Source organism: Narcine bancroftii, chromosome 8, assembly GCF_036971445.1.
Source record: "Narcine bancroftii isolate sNarBan1 chromosome 8, sNarBan1.hap1, whole genome shotgun sequence".
Classification (NCBI taxonomy): Eukaryota; Metazoa; Chordata; class Chondrichthyes; order Torpediniformes; family Narcinidae; genus Narcine; species Narcine bancroftii.
In genome coordinates this window covers 156,097,426-156,121,225 of record NC_091476.1, presented here as the reverse complement: position 1 = coordinate 156,121,225, position 23,800 = coordinate 156,097,426, and the positions used below count along the sequence as shown (strand labels likewise).

General features: G+C 43.0%; 1 protein-coding gene across 2 annotated transcripts; it reads right to left on the bottom strand.

Annotated features, from left to right (window-relative positions):
* Positions 1–1,958: 1,958 nt before the first annotated feature.
* Positions 1,959–22,936, bottom strand: ppie (peptidylprolyl isomerase E (cyclophilin E)). Of its 2 annotated transcripts, XM_069895543.1 has the most exons (11): positions 22,714–22,751; positions 22,098–22,163; positions 18,680–18,778; positions 18,275–18,318; positions 17,442–17,468; positions 15,998–16,079; positions 14,360–14,463; positions 8,701–8,824; positions 5,110–5,295; positions 4,069–4,211; positions 1,959–2,697 (listed from the first exon to the last, which is right to left on the bottom strand). In XM_069895543.1, the coding sequence occupies exons 3-11, from the start codon at positions 18,711–18,713 to the stop codon at positions 2,629–2,631; spliced, it is 813 nt and encodes a 270-aa protein (XP_069751644.1). In that variant the 5' UTR covers positions 18,714–18,778; positions 22,098–22,163; positions 22,714–22,751; the 3' UTR covers positions 1,959–2,628. The 2 variants fall into 2 exon arrangements, with proteins under 2 accessions (XP_069751644.1, XP_069751643.1); XM_069895542.1 differs by lacking the exon at positions 22,098–22,163 and having other exon boundaries at positions 22,714–22,936.
* Positions 22,937–23,800: the final 864 nt, after the last annotated feature.

Here is a 23,800-nt window from a genome sequence, read left to right as displayed (position 1 = left end):
CTGCCAAATGTGAAACATCCCTTGCATGCAAATGAATATTGATTGCAACATCAAAGGAATTGGGTGTCAGGAATACATTTTCTTATGCATTTACATATATAGTTAAGTTGGTCTTGAGTCAAGAAGTATTCTTCCAATGGAGCATATCATAGCTGCAGGCATAAATATCAAAGCAAAAAGTTGGATATTTCATCTTTTCCAATATAAATGCAAAAAAAGTCAAATATAAAACCAGAAGCAGGTGTAACGGATTTGTATTAACATATAATTTAATGTTAAACTATATTTCTCTCTCTCTCTCTCTCTCTCTCTATATATATATATTAGTAAGGTAAATTGTAGAGTTAAAATATTGTATGTATTCTTAGTAAGTTAGCTGTGGGTTAGTTCAGGGTCACAACACATCTATAGCGAACTGTTGTTTTCTGAGTAAAATGTTCATTCTTGGAATCTGCGTCTTGGACAGACAGAGCTAATGCATGAGTCAGAAAGCAGGATGGAGATCAAGAATTTGGTTGTGTGGTGCCAGGTCAACAATCTTGCTTTCAATTTCAGTAAGATTCCACCCGCATTGAATTTGCCCATCGTTATTGAATGAAGATCTACTGGGACCAATGCCTGAAGAGGGCGCACAAAATCAGTGAACCGGTGCGGACTCGAAAGGCCAACGTGGCCTGTTTCTGCTCCATAAATGGTTATATGCTGCAAGACCAGCTGAGTTCCTCCAGCATTTACTGTGTGTTTTTACTAGTCAAGTGTCTGCAGATTTCTGTGTTTCACAGCAACTTTTTTCCCCCCATATCTACCTCATTTTGATACTAGGGATGGCTGAGAAGCCATATGAATAGATGATAATTATTCAAGGAACAAACAAAAATATCCTTAATGATTAATACTAGTTGAATACAATTACAAGTATTTAAATGCAGAGTTGCTGTAATAAAAGCTTACGTGTCCAATTAATGGGAAACCTCCCATAGGTGTTTTTAGTTTTAGACACTTAATGCATAAATCAAGATGCTCTTTATTGACTATTGTTTGGTGTTTAACACCATCATCCCCTCTAAGCTGGTCAGCAAACTCCAAGACCTAGGACTCAAGACCCCACTGTAATTGATTCATGGATTTCCTCATCTCCAGATCACAATCAGTGAGGATTGGTAAGAACATCTCCATCGGAACTGGAGCATCACAGGGTTGTGTTCTTAGCCTCCTGCCTTTCTCACTTTACACCTATAACTGTGGCTCGGTACGACAATAACACCATCTACAAATTTGCTGACAATACCACAATATTTGGTTATATAAAGAAAGGTGATGAGTCAGCACACAGGAGGGAGACTGAAAACTTGGCTGAATGGTGCACCAAAAACCTTGCACTTAACGTCACCAAAAGGAGTTGATTGTTGACTTCAGGAAGGAAAACACAGAGGTATACAATCCTCATTAGAGGATCAGAGATGGAGAGGGTGAGCAAATTTAAGTTCTTGGGAGTCACCATCTTGGTGGATTTTTCCTGGACCCAACGCACCAATGGCATTGTGGAGAAACCACATCACCGCCTCTACCTTCTCACGAGTTTGCAGGGGTTTGGTACGTCACCAGAAATACTGGCAAATTTCTAGAGAAATGTGGTGGAAAGTGTGCATCATGGTCTGGTATAGGAACACCAATTCCCCTGAGTGTAAAGCCCTCTAAAAGGTAGTGGGCACAGCCCAGGACATCACAGGCAAAGCCCTCCCCATTGAGTACATCTAAATGGAATGCTGCCGTCAGACTGCAGCAGTGATCATCAAAGAACCTCACCACCCAGCACACACTCTGTTTCTGCTGCTGCCATCAGGAAATAGGTCTAGGTGCCACAAGACTCGCACCACCAGGTTCAGGAACAGCTGCTACCCCTCCACCATCAGAATCCTCCTCAACAACAAACTAATTTAAGGACTCTTACTTGTGCATTTTATTGATTTTCTTTTTTATTCTCTGTGTTGCAGTTTGTTTACATTCGTTATCTGTTTGCAGTTCTTTGTTTACACATTTACGCCGTGTAGTTCTTGTGCGCCCACAGGAAAAAGAATCTCAGGGTTACATGTGATGTCATGTATGTACTCTGACAGTAAATCTCTTGCTGCTGCCTTCAGAGAAGAGATAGAGATGCCACAAGACTCACACCACCAGATTCAGGAACAGCTGCTACCCCTCCACCATCAGACTCCTCAACCACAAACTCAATCAGGGACTGACTCATTTAAGGGCTCTTACTTGCACACTTATTGATTTTTTTTTATTCTCTGTATTGCAGTCGATTTGTTTACATTCATTATCTGTTTCCAGTTATTTATTTGTTTACATGTATACACTGTACAGGTTTTTTTTTTGCATCACCAATTCTGCCTCGCCCACAGGGAAACAAATTTCAGGGTTGTATGTAATGTCATGTATGTAAAGTATTCTGACCATAAATCTGAAATCTTAATGTACAAAAATAAGTTTTAATTGTTTGTCTGCAGAAAGAAAACTAAATTAAAAATTATATTTTTCATGATGAAATGTATTTACAACAAATCTTCACAGATGAGTGAAAACTGGAGAAAAAGACATCTATAAAAGCTGTAAAAACCATTGGCATCATATGTATTCCCCACAGTCTGAGATGATTATTTTCTGCTTAGGTTTTCCGTCTTTAGAGCCTTGAGCCTGGGAATAATAAACATTAATCATAGATGTTTCAAGGGAATGAAACCTTGAACTAAACATTCTCAATAATATAAATTGTTCATTCAAGTTTGGTTTGCACATTTAAAACAAAATGCATTAATTTTGATCCTTTTAATGTCAAGACCAAAACGCTAATGAAATTTGCTGCAGCCAAGACTATCTTCTGGTAGACACATTATATGAAATGTTTGGAAATGTATTTTTAATTCTGTTTCCAGGCATACAAATAAATCAACTCCTCTGAAATGTTTTGCCTCGAGTGAACTGTGTGATGCAAATAAAGCAAAAATTGCCAATACCAGCCTTAGTGAAAATGAAATATGCACTCAACTAAGACTTCTCTTCAAAACAATCATCCTTTTGAAAACATGGCCACCTTTTTTTTTTGACCATCAGTTCAACAACAGTAAAAATTAAACTCTTTCTATATTTAGTTAACCCATGACCTTACTCATCCCATTCTTCAGTAATTTTCATCTGCACAGGATTTGGCTTTAATTTTTGGATTCACGTTCACAATCTTCATTCTGGCTCAAGGCCAATCCTTCCCTCCCCAACCCTCTCTGATGCATGCTCGATTTTGCTGCAAAAAGTAGCTCTGTTCTAAAAACAGCAAAAAGTATCCAATTATCCTGGTTTCCCATTGTCTTCTCAATGGTAGCATTTCCACTTTAAATTGACCACTATCAATCAATCTTCTCTTTCAGTTGTACCATTTAAGTATTTAGGAAAATATAACTGATTCAATGTCAAATGGGTTATATTTTCTTCCAAAACGATTCACAAAGAAACTTAAGAATCTTATTATTATAAATATATATCTTTACAATTTGCAAAAAAAAGCTATATTATGCATCTTGAGTGGTACAATATGCTCAATTATAATATACTCCAATTCTCCCCAAGAAGGAATATAACTGTTGGAGCATCTTAAAACCTAGACTGAAAATTGAACTTTCAGGTTTATGTTCTACTTTCAGTCTCTGGATCTAACTTATTTTGTACCAATGGACAGATAATGGCAACTCCCTGAGAATTCAGTCACAGTTCCAGCAGGAAAAGTTTTTAAATGTACTCTTATGTTCAATTTATTTATCAAGCTCCCTTGATGCAAAATGTGGGACTAGGTAGAATAATAGAATGGCACAGACTTGAAAGGCTGTTTCTGCCTTGTAATGTTCTATGAAAATGTTGCATTGAATATCAATGTCCACTTTGCCATTCAAAGCACAAGGACTTGGTATTGGAAGGAAACCTTCACGTGCCTTGGAATATGAGAAAGGCAAGCAGTAAGTTGGGAAAAAAATGAAAACCTGCAAGAAATAAGTTGGAGTCAGGTTTTATACTCACTTCCATCTGTTTGACAATATCCATTCCTTCCACTACTTCTCCAAATACGACATGCTTCCCATCCAGCCACTCCGTCTTGTCAAGGGTAATGAAAAACTGAGATCCATTTGTGTTTATTCCAGAGTTTGCCATTGATAGCAAACCTAAACAAAATGCAGAGATCATTACCTTAACTACTGATTGATGTAACAAATTCTATGGTTTTGATGTATCTACGCAACCCAATGAGAGAACCCTTTCTTTCTCATCAGCTCCTTAATGTTCTAATAAGGTATTTGCTGCTAGAATTATTACATTTCATAAGCCCAGAAAAATTCTTAAAGGGGTGAAATTAAGCCATCCTACATTGCCTTAAGTGAAATCTCAATTCCAAAGAAAACAATTACTATGAAAAACAAAATCTTAGCCTTAGAAAACTCCAGATGAATGAACCAAATGGGATATTACATCACACAGAATTTACAGGTTAAATACTTGGATTCTGGAGTAAGCTGTTCATTGAAAATAGAGGTGGAATGTAAGATCAAGAGTGGAAGAGAAAGATGACTCTGCTCTTGATTGGTACTTGTTACTGGAAGAATTAGCTGCAATGGTGATCCATCAAATTGCCTGCTAATGGCCACCATTTAAAATTACCCACAATTCTGTTCACACACGCACAGCAAAAGTTTAACGGCATGAACGAAATCCTGCTGCAGTTTGCATAAATAAGAAACTTCTGCAATCCAATTCTCAGTTCATTCTTATTTACTCAACATGGCAGCTTAAATCTGTCAGGATTTAGTTTAATAATAAAAAACAAATTGACCTGTAACTGTAACCAACTTATATGTAAATTAGTTTAATATCTATAACTTTTCAACAGCAACAAAACAAAATTCGATTTTTTGCCAGTAAATGGCCAATAGATTGAGAAAAGACTGAACTAACTACAGAGAATATAAAAATCTGAGTAACTACATCAAATATTTTGTCAAGATGGGAAGCTACAAATGGTTAGAGTTGCCTGTGTTTTATCATGACAGTTGAATTGACAAATACCTGCTGCTGAGTGTTTCAGAATAAAGTTCTCATCATCAAACTTCCTCCCATAGATGGCTTTGCCTCCAGTCCCATTATGATTGGTGAAGTCACCACCCTGACACATGAACTGGGGTATAATACGATGAAAACTGCAGCCCTTGTACCCAAATCCTTTCTCATGTGTACAGAGGCAACGGAAGTTCTCTGAAAGAAATTTTTTTTTAAATGTACAGTTAAGAACAATTTGTGGAATTTTAATGATTATGCCTCACAGTAACAAAGTCACAGATTCCCAAGCACCCTATAATGTGTCATGGTTGGAATAGTTGTGGGAAAAAATAAAATTAGTCAGACGAAGAAAGGCCAGTTCCAATAGGACGAGGACAGATTTAGTCCAGGAACACGGAGACAAAGCTATAAATGGACAATTAGAGACCTTTAAGGCAGAGATGTTGCAACTACAATCTAAGTATATTCTCACCAGGCTGAAAGATAAGGAAATTAATCCAGACCTCTCTGGATGATCATAGAGTAAAATATAGCATTAAAAGAGAGTGTAAAACATAACAGTCTGTTGACTGTAAATCTGGCTAATTTCACAAAATTCAGGAGTAAAGAAGAAATAAGAGGTAGGACAAGAGTAAAACTGGCAATTAACTTCAAATCAAGTTTGTTATCATCTGATTGTACAAGTACAACCTGACAAAACAGGATTCTCTGGTCCTCGGTGCAAAACATGCAGACAAACAACCAGACATAACACACATATAAACAAACAATACATATGCAGAACAAGTATTCATATATATAAATAAATATTGTTTCATAAATATGAGAGACTCGGCGGGTCAATGTGAGCAGTTCCTTTGGTCGTTCAGCATTCTCATTGCCCGTGGGAAGAAGTCGTTTCCTCAGCCTGGTGGTGCTGGCTCTGATCCTCCTGTATCTCTTCCTTGACGGGAACAGCTGTGTGCATGGTGGAAAGGGTCCTCAATGATTTTGCACGCTCTCTTCAGACAATGATCCTGGTAGATCACGTCCATGGAGATGAGGGGAGGGGGGTAGGGTTGGAGAGTCCAGTGATGAAAAAGGAATTTAAAAATATTTTCTGCTATTAAAAAGAAAGATTATAAAATCCTGAGGGGTTTTGGTAGGATAGACATTTAGGAGATTCTTCTCGTGGAAAAATTTAGAACTAGGACTTCATCATTTAAAAACAGGTGAAAGAAGCAGGGCAGGTTGAGATAGTAGTTGTATCCAAGAGAAAGTTGAGGAAAAGCACACAAAAACAGAATAAATATTAATAAACCACAATTGATTGCAGTACTGTGTCTAGTTCTAGGGGAAAAGATGAATGTTTTAGAGAGAATGCAGAGGAGATTTATGAAAATTATTCAAGAAATTGAGGTCCTTTAGTTATCTTGTTAGACTGGATGCTGGGATTGTCCATGGAAGAGAGGTTAAAATTGTCAGGGTTTTTGACAGTAGACAGAGACAGTTTCTATTGACAGAGAGTTCAGGCACCAAAAGAAGAGCCAAAGTGATTGGCAAAATAAATGATTAACAGTTAGAGTACCACATTCTGCCTCAACTATATTCTTGCATGCTTCAGGCAGTGAGTATTTAATTTCTGCTGGATGCTTAAAGTCAACTGGACTTTTATTTAAAGCTTATGAAAGACTTGAGTAAGTAAAAGTTGATTAGTCCATATTAATTTTAATTTAGAGAAACAGGGCAGTAACAGGCCCTTCTGGCCAGAAGTTTAAAAAAAAATAAACTAGATAAACTAAAGAGAAATCTAAACTGTTTGATACATAAACTATAGTATCTTCGAAATTGGGCAGCCCCTGCTGCAAAGTGGCATTCTGACTATCCTTTTATTCTTATCTCTGCAAGTAGCACATGATAGATAATTTTCTGAGGTTTCTATTGACCCAACATTCCTCTTGCACATTAAAACCATTCAATCCCAGGCCTCTAAATGAGTTGTGACTAAAATCTAAAATCAGAAAATGCTCCCTGTTCCCATCACATCCCATAATATTTTGTTTAACCATATTACAGCTGGAGACATTTATTAACTACCAAAGTATTTGGCACAATGGAGTAATTCAGACAACCAAAAATCTACTTTTTAGGGTTTTTCTCTAAGTTTCCTTATAAACACATCATAAATTGTTCCAGGCATTTTTTTAATCAAATCACGATTTTTACAAAACAATTTCTTAAACCAATTGTACCTCACACCACAAAAATTACATAAAGGAAAACCAAGGATATCGGAAATGTGCTTCAGGTGTGGGTTAGAAATTGGGACTTTTGTACACTCCACCTAGACCTGTGCGAAGGTGAGACCCTTTTGGCTTGAATTATCTAATATATTAACTAGGATTATGGGAGTTGACCCCACTGGACCCGGAATTGTATTTATTGGGAAACCTGATGGGCGTGGGCAGAAAATTAACAAAATTCCAAATAAAGTTTGTAGATATTGCCGTCAGCAGCAAAAAAAATTACTGCAATCACCTGGAAGTCCGACCCCCCCCCACCCCCCGCCCCTCAGCTCATCATTCAAAGGTCCACAGAGATGCACAACTGTATGCCCATGGAGAAGATGACATATAATTTAAGAAATAAATAACACTTTTGCCAAATTATGGAAGCCTTATCTAGAGTGCTTTGATGTCCAGTTACAAGAACAGCTCACAGATTTAAAAATTGGACAAAATATACAAAAACAACAGCAGTGAAATATCTCAAAGTGTGGAATTAGATTAGAAAGATTGGCGATACGCTGAATTTTTTTTTTCTTTCTATTTTCTATCTCTTTAGTTATTTTGTTTTTCTTTTGATGTTTGGGAAAGGAGGGAGTGGAATTACAAGTAAATTGATATTGTACTTGCATCTCAGAAGTGATTTGTACTAAAAGAATGAGTAAATATGTTAAAAATGACTTGTCAAAAGTGACATTATGCTTGTTTTGAAAAACAAAAATAAAATTTTCAAAAAAAAACACCTCAATTTTTAAAGAAAAACCAAAATGTAATTTCAGCCGCTGGGACCATCCAAGCTTTTTGCCTTTGGGACATCTGACATAAATCAGGATGCCTCACGAACATAAAATATAGTAAGTTTGCTTTACCACAAATTGTGCACATTAACAGATCATGGTTGTTTTGATTGACAACTGTTTTACAAATCCCTGTGCCATAAGAGGCAGCACATTTAGCGAACGCTGTTACAGTGCGAGCGATGGGGACCAAGGTTTGATTCCCCACACTGTACGGGGTTTGTACGTTTTTCCTGTGTCTGCATGGGTTTTCCCCTGTGGGGCTACGGTTTCCTCCCACTGCTCAAAATAAACATACCAGGGTTGTAGGTCAATTGGACAGCATGGGCTCATTGGTCAAAAGGACCTGTTACCGTCTAAAATAACAATTCAAAGAGGAAGATCCAGAAAGCAGTAGATATTCACAGAAATTGCCCATATCAGTCGTTTTGGCATGCACACTGGGACAATCGGTTGTAAGAAACTTGGGGGGTCATAGGAAATAAATGTAACTAACCAGACAGTTAGTCATTAACTGTGTGTATTTTGTTCCTTTTTACCTGCGGTCATCGGAACAACGTCAGCTCGTAATAAAAAGCGCAATCTACCAACTGGCTTATTGCCAATTTTGATGTCCATATAAACTTGAGGATTAGTTCTTGATTTTTTGGCTGGTGGCTCACCCTGAAGAAAAAAGTTATTTTTAATAATTAAATAATTTAGAATAAAAACAAACTTTTAAAATACTCAAGAGGTACGCATTTATATAGATATAAAAATATAGATTTTTCCTGATCTCTCAAAAGTTACAGGCAAAATTGAACCCACAAACACACAATTATACATCTGTAAGTTATGAAATCCAAACAAAAAAAATCGATATTCACAAGATATAGGAGAAGAAGTAGGCCAATCGGCCCTTTGAGTGTGTACTACATTTTATCTTGGAGTGCAGTATGCGCAATACTGGCCCCACCCTTTACACCCATGGTTCGTGTGCCATGGCCAAGCAAGCTGGGACGTGGCAGTGAGGTCCTTTGGTCGTAGGTTTTATATCGGAGTGGCCTTCTCCTATGCAGGTTTCTTACCCGGGCTGGAGGGGCCTGCCTCCCCTCCTAGGTCGGACTATACCTGGTTGCAAATCACCTGTGGACATGGCCTAGGTAAGTTTAATTGGGTTCTCTAACTACCTCTGAGGTAGGTCAGGGACCCGGTTGGATTCTGATGGGGTTGACCGAGTCACACCCTTTCTTACTGCTGTGTAACTGGGGTGTAACTGGAAGGCAGCGGCGGCCCCGGCCCCGGTCCGGGCAGAGGGTAGGCGGCGGTGGCCCCGGCCCCAGTCCGAGCAGAAGGTAGGCGGCGGCGACTCCAATCCGGGCAAAAGCGAGCAATCCGCCTCACGGACTCGTCCCCTGAAACCCTCTGGGATCAGCTGAAGACTACCATACTGCAATCCACTGAAGAGGTACTGGGCTTCTCCTCCAGGAAAAACAAGGACTGGTTCGACGAAAACAACCAGGAAATCCAGGAGCTGCTGGCAAAGAAGCGAGCTGCACACCAGGCTCACCTTGAAAAGCCATCCTGGCCAGAGAAGAAACGAGCCTTCCGTCGAGCATGCAGCCATCTTCAGCGCAAACTCCGGGAAATCTAAAATGAGTGGTGGACTAGCCTTGCCAAACGAACCCAGCTCAGCGCGGACATTGGCGACTTCAGGGGTTTTTACGAGGCTCTAAAGGCTGTGTACGGCCCCTCACCCCAAGTCCAAAGCCCGCTGCGCAGCTCAGACGGCAAAGTCCTCCTCAGCGACAAGATCTCCATCCTCAACCGATGGTCAGAACACTTCCAATCTCTTTTTAGTGCCAACCGCTCAGTCCAAGAATCCGCCCTGCTCCAGCTCCCTCAACAGCCCTTAAGGCTAGAGCTGGATGAGGTCCTCACCCGGGAAGAGACATATAAGGCAATTGAACAACTGAAAAGTGGCAAAGCAGCAGGTATGGATGGAATCCCCCCAGAGGTCTGGAAGGCTGGGGGCAAAACTCTGCATGACAAACTGCATGAGTTTTTCAAGCTCTGCTGGGACCAAGGAAAGCTGCCTCAGGACCTTCGTGATGCCATCATCATCACCCTGTACAAAGACAAAGGTGAGAAATCAGACTGCTCAAACTACAGGGGAATCACGCTGCTCTCCATTGCAGGCAAAATCTTCGCTAGGATTCTCCTAAATAGAATAATACCTAGTGTCGCCGAAAATGTTCTCCCAGAATCACAGTGCGGCTTTCGCGCAAACAGAGGAACTACTGACATGGTCTTTGCCCTCAGACAGCTCCAAGAAAAGTGCAGAGAATAAAACAAAGGACTCTACATCACCTTTGTTGACCTCACCAAAGCCTTCAACACTGTGAGCAGGAAAGAGCTTTGGCAAATACTAGAGCGCCTCGGATGCCCCCCAAAGTTACTCAACATGGTTATCCAACTGCACGAAAACCAACAAGGTCGGGTCAGATACAGCAATGAGCTCTTTGAACCCTTTTTCATTAACAATGGCGTGAAGCAAGGCTGCGTTCTCGCACCAACCCTCTTTTCAATCTTCTTCAGCATGATGCTGAAACAAGCCATGGAAGACCTCAACAATGAAGACGGTGTTTACATTCGGTACCCCACGGATGGCAGTCTCTTCAATCTGAGGCGCCTGCAAGCTCACACCAAGACACAAGAGCAACTTGTCTGTGAACTACTCTTTGCAGACGATGCCGCTTTAGTTGCCCATTCAGAGCCAGCTCTTCAGCGCTTGACGTCCTGTTTTGCGGAAACTGCCAAAATGTTTGGCCTTGAAGTCAGCCTGAAGAAAACGGAGGTCCTCCATCAGCCAGCTCCCCACCATGATTACCAGCCCCCCCATATCTCCATCGGGCACACAAAACTCAAAACGGTCAACCAGTTTACATATCTCGGCTGCACCATTTCATCAGATGCAAGGATCGACAACGAGATAGACAACAGACTCGCCAAGGCAAATAGCGCCTTTGGAAGACTACACAAAAGAGTCTGGAAAAACAACCAACTGAAAAACCTCACAAAGATTAGCGTATACAGAGCCGTTGTCATACCCACACTCCTGTTCGGCTCCGAATCATGGGTCCTCTACCGGCATCACCTACGGCTCCTAGAACGCTTCCACCAGCATTGTCTCCGCTCCATCCTCAACATTCATTGGAGCGACCTCATCTCCAACATCGAAGTACTCGAGATGGCAGAGGCCGACAGCATCGAATCCACGCTGCTGAAAATCAAACTGCGCTGGGTAGGTCACGTCTCCAGAATGGAGGACCATCGCCTTCCCAAGATCGTGTTATATGGCAAGCTCTCTACTGGCCACCATGACAGAGGTGCACCAAAGAAGAGGTACAAGGACTGCCTAAAGAAAGCTCTTGGTGCCTGCCACATTGACCACCGCCAGTGGGCTGATATCGCCTCAAACCGTGCATCTTGGCGCCTCACAGTTCGGCGGGCAGCAACTTCCTTTGAAGAAGATCACAGAACCCACCTCAGTGACAAAAGACAAAGGAGGAAAAACCCAACACCCAACCCCAACCAACCAATTTTCCCTTGCAACCACTGCAACCTTGTCTGCCTGTCCCGCATCGGACTTTCAGCCACAAACGAGCCTGCAGCTGACGTGGACATTACCCCTCCATAAATCTTCGTCCGCGAAGCCAAGCCAAAGAAGAAGGCATTTTATCTTAAGCTGATCCATCCTCCCACTCAGCCCCATTCGCCGTAACATAACCCTAATCAAATACCCGTCAATCTCTCCCTTAAATACATCCAACAAACTTTTTTTCCCAGCCACCTGTGGCAACAAGTTTCACAGACTAAAGCGATGTCTCCGCATCTGTTTCAAATTGACACTCTTTCACCCTGAAGTTGTGCCCTCTTGTCCTAGACTCCCCTAGCATGGGAAACGTCCTTGTCACATCTACTCTGTCCAGGGGCATAGCCAGGTTCATGTACGTTATATCTATATAACGTTAGGGGGAAGCAAGCACATAAAAAAGCTGCCACAGCCACTGTTCCCTGTGCGCACACGCACGTTTTGAAACCAGCACCCAAAGGAACTTAATGTGTGCGCAAAAGGTTAGTTACATAAAATAATGTAGTTCAAAGTATAGAATAAAATCTTAACTAAATACTTTACTTAGGGGTCTTGGTCAGGGTGTCACCAAGACTCACAGGCTCCTGTCCTTAGTGTGCTGCCAGCCAAGCAACACTGATGCCTCACTGCCATTTCATTTTGTGGAGAGAGCCATGTCTCAATGTGTGGAGCCCATTCCATCTGATCACTTGTTTCTGCTTCGTCACTTTCTTTCACATGTTGACAATTCCCGGTCAAGAAACAGCGCTTCTGGCATGAGTGTCCGCTCTCCTCCAGTCGAATATCCTGGGGGTTGTTGACTGCTTCGGTGTGACTCGCGTCCCACAGCAGGAAGAGACAGTGTTTGCTATGCATGAGTTGGACCACATCTCCCAATCCCAGCTCTCCTTGTGCAAAGAGTTTGTTTCTCAGGAGCGGGATAGCACTTATTGTCAGAGGAGCCAACAATTAAAATCTTTCCAAATCAGCACAGGAAGGACTATTTCATAAGGCATCATCCAAATTGATTCGGTGGTGCTTGAGGGACCTGCTGTCTCTGAGTTTCTTTTTACCTTTGAGATCATATCGTTTGTGGTGTTTCAGAACTTCCCAACCACTCATGGACCCGAGAGAGGGGGTTTGGAGTGAGTGTGAGTCGGCCAATATGCTGGTGTGTGTGTGTGTGTGTGAGAGAGAAAGTATCTGCCTAGTGTGACTGTGGGTATGTGTGCACACATGTGTGTTTATCTAAGACTGTGTATGTGAGAGAAAGATACTGTGGGTACATGAATATGTCTCTGTGCGAGTGTGTCTGTATATCTCAATGTGTGGGTGTGAGTCTGTTCTGTGTGTGTCTGAGTCTGTGTGAAAGAGGGAGAGTTTGTCTATATAAATTTGTGTGTGTGTGTCTGTGTGTACACATGCAGGTCTGTACTTGTAAAGTGTGTCCATCATTTTGTCGTCTGAATAGTTGTGAATGGGGTGCGCGATGTGATTGTGTGTATCTATCCCCATGCCATGTGAAAATACAGGAGTGTTATTGTGGAAAAAATGAATCACTGTGCATCTTTCCTATCAAGAGTGTGTTAAGTTTAAGTGTGTGGTTGATGGGGGGTTGGTTCAGACTCGAGGGGCCGAGTGGCCTATTCCATGTTGTGTGACCCTCAGAATCCAATGAGTGTCCAAGAAAGAAACTTGTAGATGCTAGAAATATGAAAGAAACGCAAACAATTGCTGAAGGCACTCCGCTGGCCTTGCCGAGTATTTTCGCCAAATAAGCATGCCATCCAGGGGAAACACACTTTGCCAGCGCATCACAGGAATCCCGCAAGCACACAGCTCAAAAAGGCACCTCTGAAGAATATGCCGCTCCCCCTAGCAACGCCACTGACTCTGTTCATGCCTTTCAGCAATCGAAACATCTCTATGAGGTTCCATTCATCCTTCTGTACTCAAACACGTATAATCCAAGCGTTGATAAATTTGTACATTTCTCAAAAACTAGGGAATGCTGCTGGGAAATCCTAAACCCTTGGAAATATGTAGATAACTTTAATAGTTTTACTTGGATTATATGATTTACTGGATATCCAACTAAAACAAATGTTTGTGGGATTTTCAACTGGTTATAAACAGTGAATTTACAAGTATAACACAGTCAAATAGACCTGGCCTTCATTGATCCAGGTCACTCTCCAGCAGTCACTTTAGTTCTGGTCAAGTTTCGTATTAGGGCATTCAGAAATTAAAATAACCCGTATCCCTCAGTAATTAAAAAAAAAATTCTTTATTTATCACACTATGAACAATATCAACCAAAATATTTACAGATGCATCTCTTTAAATATACAGTGACATTTTCTCTTTTTTCCCCATCCCTCCCTCCCCTCTTCCCACCCCCTCCAAAAACAATAAATATTGAACATCTAAAATAGAATAAAGCATCTTTATACAAAAGGAAAACAAACCAAAAAAAAGACATGTCATCTACTTGTACGCATTCTTATCATTTTAGGTGGTGGTGGTCCGAGGCCAGTTTTTTCTGTTATATATCCCTCAGTAATTGAAGACAAAATAAACCTCACCTCCTGTGTTTGCGTTTCTCTGCTTTCTCCTCCGGTTTCCTCCTTTTCATTTTCCTCCAGAGTCTTTCCAGCAAATTTCTTTAACCAGTCATCATCTGACCACACTAGATTGAAAGAGACACTAATTACAATTCACTCACCAAGAGCAGCAAACCACAGCAATTATATTAAGGGTAAAACATGCAAGTCTGCAGTCACTGTACAAATAGTGTAGCAAATATTAAGATGCATAACCAACATTTAGGCCTTGAGCCCTTCATTCAAGATATAAACAAAATGTAGGCAGGCGTTTACACTGTTTGACTTGCTGAGTTTCTCAAGCAATTATATTAAAACCAATCGGTCAGTCAAATGTTACATTTCAAAGTGTGTTGATTATTCTTTTGTTGGGGAACTCAAAAGGAACTTAACATTTCACTGGCTAGTAATTAGGACTGTGGATCTACATGAGTAATAGGTTAATCGGTTTCAACATCATTCTATCCTTTAAAACAAAGGATCATCTGGAATGCCTCTCTTTTCAAGCTTTTCCAAATTTTGTTGGCACTGAACCACATGTCAATCAATTCTTTGCTGACTATACAAACAACCTCTATCAATGTCCCAGGTTTAAAACTTTAAGCTTTGTTTTCTAAATATCAAACCCTACAATCTCCTAAACTTTGCCTCTCTGATTCCTGTGCATTCTCTCTTTCCTTCACATCATCAATAGTAGCTGTGACTTCAGCTCCAGGCTCTGGACTCAGGAACTCAGTCTCTAAACCCAACTGCTTCCACAACAACCTCTCCTCCTTGAGGACCCTCTCTGACTAAGCATTGGTTCATGCCCCTGAATTTCTGCTTTATGCTTGGCGATCAAATTTTATTACATCTCTGTGAAATATTTAAAGATATCTTGCTATTTAAGTGTCCTATTGCTGCTAACGTGCCAGAAATATTAATTTCCAGTACAGTGGGCTTCAGGAATGTAATGAAGTTACCGCATAGCTTTCTGGAAAGTGCTGCAGTCAAAGGTTACCTGTTTGAAACTTAATTTATTGCATATATATATAGGCAGTCACCACCCTCCCTGCGAATATTATGTAGACGAAGTTTATTTTAAAGCTTAACCCTTTGGACTCTGGTCATTTTTAACCTTTCATAATTTATACTCCAGACTGGGTCCATGGTAAATGATGACAGTAAAGACACCAGTAAAAACCAGCTGGTGTTTGGGTATAAAATCAGTCCTGGAAAATGGGAACATGTAGTATATGTGTTTGTTGGTAGTCCCTGAAAATCAGGATGCAGAGTCCAAAGGGTTAATGAGGTCAAGGTGAACTATAGTTCTGGGGGGGCCATGATTTATACACCATATATGGATATATAGATCCAGTCTTCCCCTCAGTTATCAATTGTCAGTGGCAATAGGGCATGGACTAAGCACCAGTATCCAAGGTCTCTCCACTCCACATGCCAAAGCATGCAATTTTTCCAAGGTCACCCCCTTCCCCAACATCTGAGATGCTGGAATCTCTTCAGCAAACAATGAAAAGCTGGAGGAAGTCAGTGGGTCAGGCAGCATCGATGGTCGAAATGGTCAGTCAATGTTTCAGCTCGGGACTCTATCGAGACTTGTATATCTTTTTTATTCCTCACCTGCTCTCGAGGATCCCTCTTTAATTCGCATGGGTTTTGCCAGATTTACCCGAATTGTCCTTCCAAAAAGTTCAGATTCATTCTGATAAATGACACAAAGGCAATCAGCCCAATATTATGTGACATGAATTTGGGCATTCATTTTGTCAATAGATTTTCTCACCCTTAGTTATTTTATATTTTAAAGACTCTATTCTCAAACATTTCCCATTATTAACAACTATTAAAAAAATAAACGCGTTAAAACAGGGGTGTCAAACTCAAATTCACGGAGGGCCAAAATTAAAAACTTGGACTAAGTCGAGGGCCGAACTAAATATTTATTGAAAATTTTCAACAACATCTGCGTGTTTTCTCTTCTTTCAACATATGTAATGTTAAACTTTAGGATATAACTTTAGGAGGATAATGTTACAGGTCAGGAGTAGGTAGCTCAAGTTCACCCTTTGCTTGACCTGAGGGAAACCTATTTGGTCCCTGTGGAGATGTAGTCAGCATTCACAGGCTGTGTCCATTTTGGCCTGCATCACTCCTCAGGCTCTAAGCCTCTATTCACCCTCGACCCACCATCCCTCTACCTGACCAGTCCTTTACCCAACCTCTACTCACCCCTCACTCCACTTGCTCTGCCTCTACCCACCCCATCCTATACACGCCCCTCTACTGCCTCTCCCCTCAACCTGTTCCTCCCTCTACCCGTCTCTCACCCTCTAATCACCCCTCCCCTTTTACCTCTTCCCTATCCACCCCTCCTTCTACTCATCCCTCCCTCTAACTGCCCCTCGCACCACCATAACGTCCCCTGCCCATTACTCCTCACCTACACCCTCTGCCCACCCCTGCTTACCCACCCACTCAGGCCCACCGCGCTGCCGATCAGCCTTTGCGGACAGCCAACATCTCTCTCTTCACGTGCAGGGCCGAACCAGCCGTCCCTGGGGTTCGCGCGGGTGCAAGCGCTGAAGGCCGTGGCGACCGGGAGAAGTGCGCTCGCGCTGTGGAAGGGACGTCCGGTGCCAGTCACGCGGGGCTCGCGCTGCCCGGGGGCTGTGCGTAGCCTGCCATGCCCGTCGCACCGACAGGGAATCGCAGGCGCTCGCCCATCCGCCGCACCGCTCGACAGGTGGGAGAAGTGACTGGTTGTGCGGGGAGCCTTCCAACTGGCTTGCCGGCTGATGACATCGACAGACTTCTCGTGTTACAATTTCTACAATGGGGAAGGATGTGCAATGAAGGGGGGGATGGTGGGGGTGACATTACCAAAAAACAGCATCGGCTCTCGCTGCAGGGCGGGCCACCTCTAATACATTTCTGAAATGATCTTGCGGGCCAAATATAATTATATCGCGGGCCAAAGTTTGACATATGTGCTTTAAAATAAAAGCATTAAAGATGTCAGTTCGCCAATTTTTTCCCCCACACCATTCACCCATTTGCTACTTACCATGTTATCAATGGCAGCTGCAGCATCCTGAAAGAATCAGTGAAAAGTTGAAAGCTATCAACAAACATTGCACATTTTTCTTTAATAACAGAATGCTGTATTTATTTACGCTTCGGAGGAAGAACATCTCATTGGTGGTAAGACAGGTGAAAGAAATAAAATGTTATAAATGAAATTAATCATCAAGCGACATTATTTAAGAAAGGATGTGCTGGTATTGGAAAGGATTCAGAGAAAATGCACAACAATGAAGGGGTTAGCAAATATGAGGAATGTTTTTTCCACCCATGGTAGAGGAGTCAAGGACAAGAGGGCACAAGTTCAGGATAGAAGAGCACCCATTTAAAACAGAGATGTGGAGGAATTTCTTGAGCCAGAGAGTGGTGAACCTCTGGAATTTGATACCACAGGTGGCTGTGGAGGCCAGATCATTGGGTATATTTAAGACAGAGATTGATAGATATCTGGATGGGGTATCAAAGGTTATGGGGAGTGGGGCTGACGGAATGGCAGAGTGGACTCAACAAGCCGATTGGCCTACTTCTGCTCTTATATCTTATGGTCTAATTCACATTACCCTTTCAAAGAGTAAATAAAACACATTAATTGTGTCAAATGATCAAGAATATTTGCAAGCTGACATCCATATCTTTAATGCATGGAATATCAATAATATTTCAATGTGGATACCTAGAAAACAAAATATTATTCAGTGATTACTTCACAAACAATTGTCTTCAAATTGGTTCCCAACTATTAAAGTTTTTGGTGCCCAGACGTTAATGAGTGAAATTTGTTTTCAGCTATTAGAAATATAAAAACAATCATCTCACCTCAGCATTTTCAAATTCAATGAATGCAAAACCTCTGTGTTTCTCTAAACAAGAATAAAGTTATTTACATTTTTAATAATTTTGTAACCTTTATTAACTGATATACCAGTATAAAACATCAAGAATAACCAGATTTTGAAGGCAAATATCTGTTTTCATACCCACAAGAATATACTGGAGAATCTGGAATCAACTCTTCACAAATTTTAAATTTGAACCTTCATTTTTAAAAACAAAATGTAGGGATTTAAGTTTCAGAGCAAGAATTTTGGAACATCAGAGAGCTTAACCAAAGTATTCAAGTTTCTGAATAAAGTGTCACCAAAAAAAAATCTAAATCATAAAGATTTATTTTTTATTCTGATACTGAACAATTCACAATTAAGTGAATTTATGAGGATTTACCGGTCTCATAATCCAATGGAATTTGAATGTCCATAATATCTCCAAATGGAATAAAAGCCGCATGAAGCACCTTTTCATCCACCTCTTCAGCAAGGCCACCTGTAGATGGTAACACAAAGTGTCCAGCAAATTTGTTCATGTAACAGAAAGAACTTTGAAGTAATATTGATCCAATTCATTCCTCTCACCAGGACCACTAACAGAGCTCATAAACAATGTGATACAAGCAGAATATGCTGGAAAAACTCCAGGAAACAGTCCGAGAAAACTTGCTAGGAGACCTTGGATCACCCTTGGAAACCCTCCGGGAAACAGTGGCAACACTTTGCAAGCAGCTCTGATGGGAATCATCCAATATTCTCCTTTAGAACCACTACAGCTCGAACCCACAGCCACAGAAACTGACATAGCTGTACGTAACGTTGCATTGTATGTTTGAAGACTTAGTGATTGTCGGGAATATCAAACTCCGATGAACTTTAGATGATTCAATCAAATTGCGCACAGGCCCTTAAATGAAGACCTGACCATGCGGATGCACTTGGGGCTACAAGTTAAACGAAGGCACCGGGCCCTGAGGCCTCCACCCCCTACCATCTTCCTGGCCAACGTATAATATCAATGTAAATAAACTGGATGAACTCAGAGCAAGATTATAGGAGCAGATGGACATCAGGGATTGCTGAGTGATGCACTTCACCGAGACATGGCTGAACGAGGGCATTGAAGGCACAGCACTACAGCCCAAGGGGTTTACCGTCCTCTGCGCAGACTGAACACTAGCATCAAGTAAAGGCAGAAGCAGTGGCATTTGCTTCATCAATTCATCGTGGTGCACAAATTTGACGGGTATGTCCCAGTCCTGCTCCCCCAACCTGGAACATCTGACAATCAAGCATCATCCATTCTATCTGCTGAGAGAGTTCTCCACCATCATTCTGGCTACTGAGTTAATTCTGCCTCAAGCTAACGTCAGGCCAGCAGTGGAGGGGCCGACCACTCTGATCAGCAGCCATGATACAGCACACCCTGATGCCCTCCCGATCATTCAACCAGGCCACCTGAAGAAGTCTGTCAAACTATCACCAAATTACCTGTGGAGAGGAGGAAACACACTTAACCACTGCTACATCACCATGAAGAACATCTACCGAGCTACCCCGCTCATCCACACTTGGGAAGTCTGATCTCCTGGCTGTACTTCTACTCCCAGCATACAAGCAGACACTGAGGACTACCAAGAGTGAAGACGGTGAAAGGGAGGCAGAGGAGCTCCTGCAGATTCAGATTCAAAAACTCATGTTCAAACTTGAATGAATATGCTACGAATGCTAACTTCATCAGAACCTGTGTGGATGAGTGTGTGCCCATCGTAAATACTGTGAGAACCCCAACCAAAAGCTGTGAATGAATCAAAAGATTTGCATCCTGCTGAGGTCAATGGCATTTAGGTCTGGTAAACTGGATTTCTACGGAAAGTCCAATGCGACCTACGAAGGGCTATTTTATCAGCAAAAAGGCAATTCCAAGGTAAGTTAGAAACAGTCAGATACTTGCCAGCTCTGGTAGGGATTGCAGTTCATTACATCAGCGATTTTCAAACTGCCCCCCTAAACTCACAATCCACGTTAAACAATCGCTATGCCAGAAGTGTTTTGTGATTAGTAAGGGGTTATTTAAGATGGTTTTGAGTGAAAAGATAAAGGTTTGAAAACCACTGTTTTAATCGTACCTAATTGACTCATGTGCCTGGTTTCATAACTCCAAAGGAAATGGTCCAATGACAATTTTTCTCAAGTAAAATATTTCAATAATAACTGGGTCTCGAGCAGTGGTTTTCAACCTTCCCTTCCCTCTCACATACCACCTCACGCAATCCCTTACTAATCACAGAACACTTATGGCATAGGGATTGCGTGAGGTGGAATGTGAGTTTAAGGGGGCAGTTTGAAAACCACTGCATTACTTCCTAGAAGGCAAAGCCTAACATTATAACGCCTTTTATGCTTACTTTGAAAAGGAGAATTCATTCGTACCAATGAAAATCCCTGCAGAAGTTGGCGACCCTATGATATCTGTCTCTGAAGCCAACATCAAAGCATCCTTCAAGAGGGTGAACCCTCAAAAGGCAAAAGGCCCTGATGGTGAACCTGGCAGGGTACAGTACATGTGAGCCAACCAACTAGCTGGAGTGTTCACAGACATTTACAATCTCTCATTGCTGCAGCCGATGGTTCCCACCTGCTTCAAAAGGCATCAATCATCCCAGTGCCCAAGATGAGCAGGGTGAGTTGCCTCAATGAGTATTGCCCAGTAGCCCTCACATCTACTGTGATGAAATGTTTTGAGATGTTGGTCATGGCCAGAATTAACTTGTACCCAAGTAAAGACCTGGACCCACTGCGATTCTGATTCACCTACCACCACAATCACTCCACAGCAAATGCAATCTCACTGGCTCTCCACTCAGCCCTGGATCACCTAGGCTACAGCAACATGTACATCAAGCTACCCTTCATTTTAGCTTTCAGCAGCATTAAACTCTCAAAACCTGGGTCTCTCCACCTCCCTCTACAACTGGATTCTTTACTTCCTCATCGGAAGACCACAGTCTGTGTGAATTGGAAACATCTCACTGATAATGAACATAGGCACACCTCAAGGTTGCTTGCTTAGCCCACTGCTCTATTCTCCCTAAATCCATGACTCTGTGGCATAATTCAAATCCCATCTACAAATTTGCTGAGGACCCCACAGTCGCCGGCAGAATCACAAGCAACATTGAGGAAGTGTACAGAAGGGAGATAGATCAGCTCGTTGAGTGGTGTCACAACAACCTTAGCAGAGTTAAGGAAGTGATTATGGACTTCAGGAAGGGAAAAGCAGGAGACACAAACCTATCCTCATCAAAGGGGTCAGCAGTGGAAAGAGTAAAGAACTTCAAATACTATGAAGATCTATCCTGGGGCCTCCATGATGATGCAATCATGAAGAAGACTCACCAGCGGCTAGATTTCTTGAGGAGATTTAGAGTGTCACCAAAGACTTTTGCAAATTTCTACAAATGTATCATGGAGAGTATCCTGACTGGTTGCATCACTGTCTGGATGGAGGTGTCAATGCACAGGATAGGAAAAGGGTACAGGGAGTTGTGAACTTGGAGTGTGCCATCATGGGCATTAGTTTCACTCCTTCTAGGACATCCACAAGAAATGGTGTCTCAAGAAAGCAGCATCTATCAAGGACCTCACCACCCAGGCCTTGTCTTCTTCTCGCTGCTCCCATCAGGAAATGTGTTCAAAAACAGCTTCTTCCCCTCTGTCATCAGATTTCTGATGGTCAATGAACTACAGGCACTATCTCATTTTTCTCTTCTTTTCCATTAATTTATTTTTTAATGTAACTGAAAGCAACATACATTTATGACAATATATTACGATTCTGATTCACTCCAGGGAAACGATACAGGAAATTCTGGGGGACCCTGCAGAAAAACAGTCGGGGAAGACCGTTAGGTAAAGAGCCTTGAGAGATCCTGCCCGGGGGAGTGGGGGGGGGAAGGGAGATGCTGCCCAGGGGGGATGGGGAGACCCTCTGGGGGGGGGGTGGGGGAAGGGAGATCCTACCCAGGGGGGGTGGGATTGGGAGGGAGAATACCCGGGGGGGGGGGGAAGGGAGATGCTGCCAAGGGGGATGGGGAGGGAGACCCTACCGGGGAGGGGAGGGGAGGAAAGGGTGATGCTGCCTGGGGGGGGTGGGGGGAAGGGGAGATCCTGCCTGGGGGGGTGGGGGGGGGAGATGCTGCCCGGGGGGGATGGGGAGGGAGACCCTGGGGGGGGGGGGGAGAGGAAAGGGTGATGCTGCCCGGGGGGTGGGGGGAAGGGAGACCCTGCCCGGGTCAGAGTATGTCTGTGCGGACGGCCGGAGCCTATGCTGGAGGACCGGAGCCTGAAGGCCGAGCCCGGCCGCCGTGCTGTCCCCGGGAGAGCGGGCAGCTCCTCGTCCGCTGCCCACCGTTATCTTTCCCCACTCACCCACATACAGCACCCGCTTGGATGAAGCCATCTTGAGTCGACCTCTTCACCGTTGAACTCTGACCCCGACGAGGCCAGTTGCTCGTCTGTGATTGGCTCCTTCATTTGTATTTTAATTTTGCACTCATTTACTTTTTTTAAAGAACGCGAAAGAGAGCGAGTTGTTCACTGGTAAACAGGTTTGTGGGTGTGGGCTGGTGGGTGTGGGCTGGTGTGTGGGGGCGTGTCCAGGTGTGTGGGCTGGTGTGTGGGGGCGTGTCCGGCGTGTCCAGGCGTGTGGGGGCGTGTCCGGGCGTGTCCAGACGTGTGGGGGCGTGTCCAGGCGTGTGGGCGCGTGTCCAGGCGGGCGCGGGCTGGCGGGCGCGCGTGTGCGTCCAGGTGTGTGGGCTGGTGTGTGTGGGCGTGTCCAGGTGTGTGGGCTGGTGTGTGTGGGCGTGTCCAGGCGTGTGGGCGTGTCCAGGCGTGTGGGCGTGTCCCGGTGTGTGGGCGTGTCCCGGTGTGTGGGCGTGTCCAGGTGTGTGGGGGCTGGTGTGTGGGGGCTGGTGTGTGCGTGTGCATGTCCAGGTGTGTGGGCTGGTGTGTGTGGGCGTGTCCAGGTGTGTGGGCTGGTGTGTATGGGCGTGTCCAGGTGTATGGGCTGGTGTGTGTGGGTGTGTCCAGGTGTGTGGGCTGGTGTGTGTGGGCGTGTCCAGGTGTGTGGGCTGGTGTGTGTGGGCGTGTCCAGGTGTGTGGGCTGGTGTGTGTCTGACGTCTGTGGTGGGCAAGTTGATGGAAAGTGTTCTGAGGGATGGTATTTACAAATATTTGGAGGTACAGGGATTGCTAGGGAGTTATCAGCATGGTTTTGTCAGGGGTAGATCATGCTTGACAAACCTGATTGAGTTCTTCGAGGGGGTTACAAAAAAGGTTGATGAAGGGAAAGCTGTGGATGTTGTCTATTTAGACTTTAGTAAAGCTTTTGACAAAGTTCCCCACAGGAGGTTAGGAATAAAGGTGGAGGCATTAGGTATAAATAAGGAGGTAGTGAAATGGATTCAGCAATGGTTGGATGGGAGGTGTCAGAGAGTAGTGGTAGAAAATTGTTGAA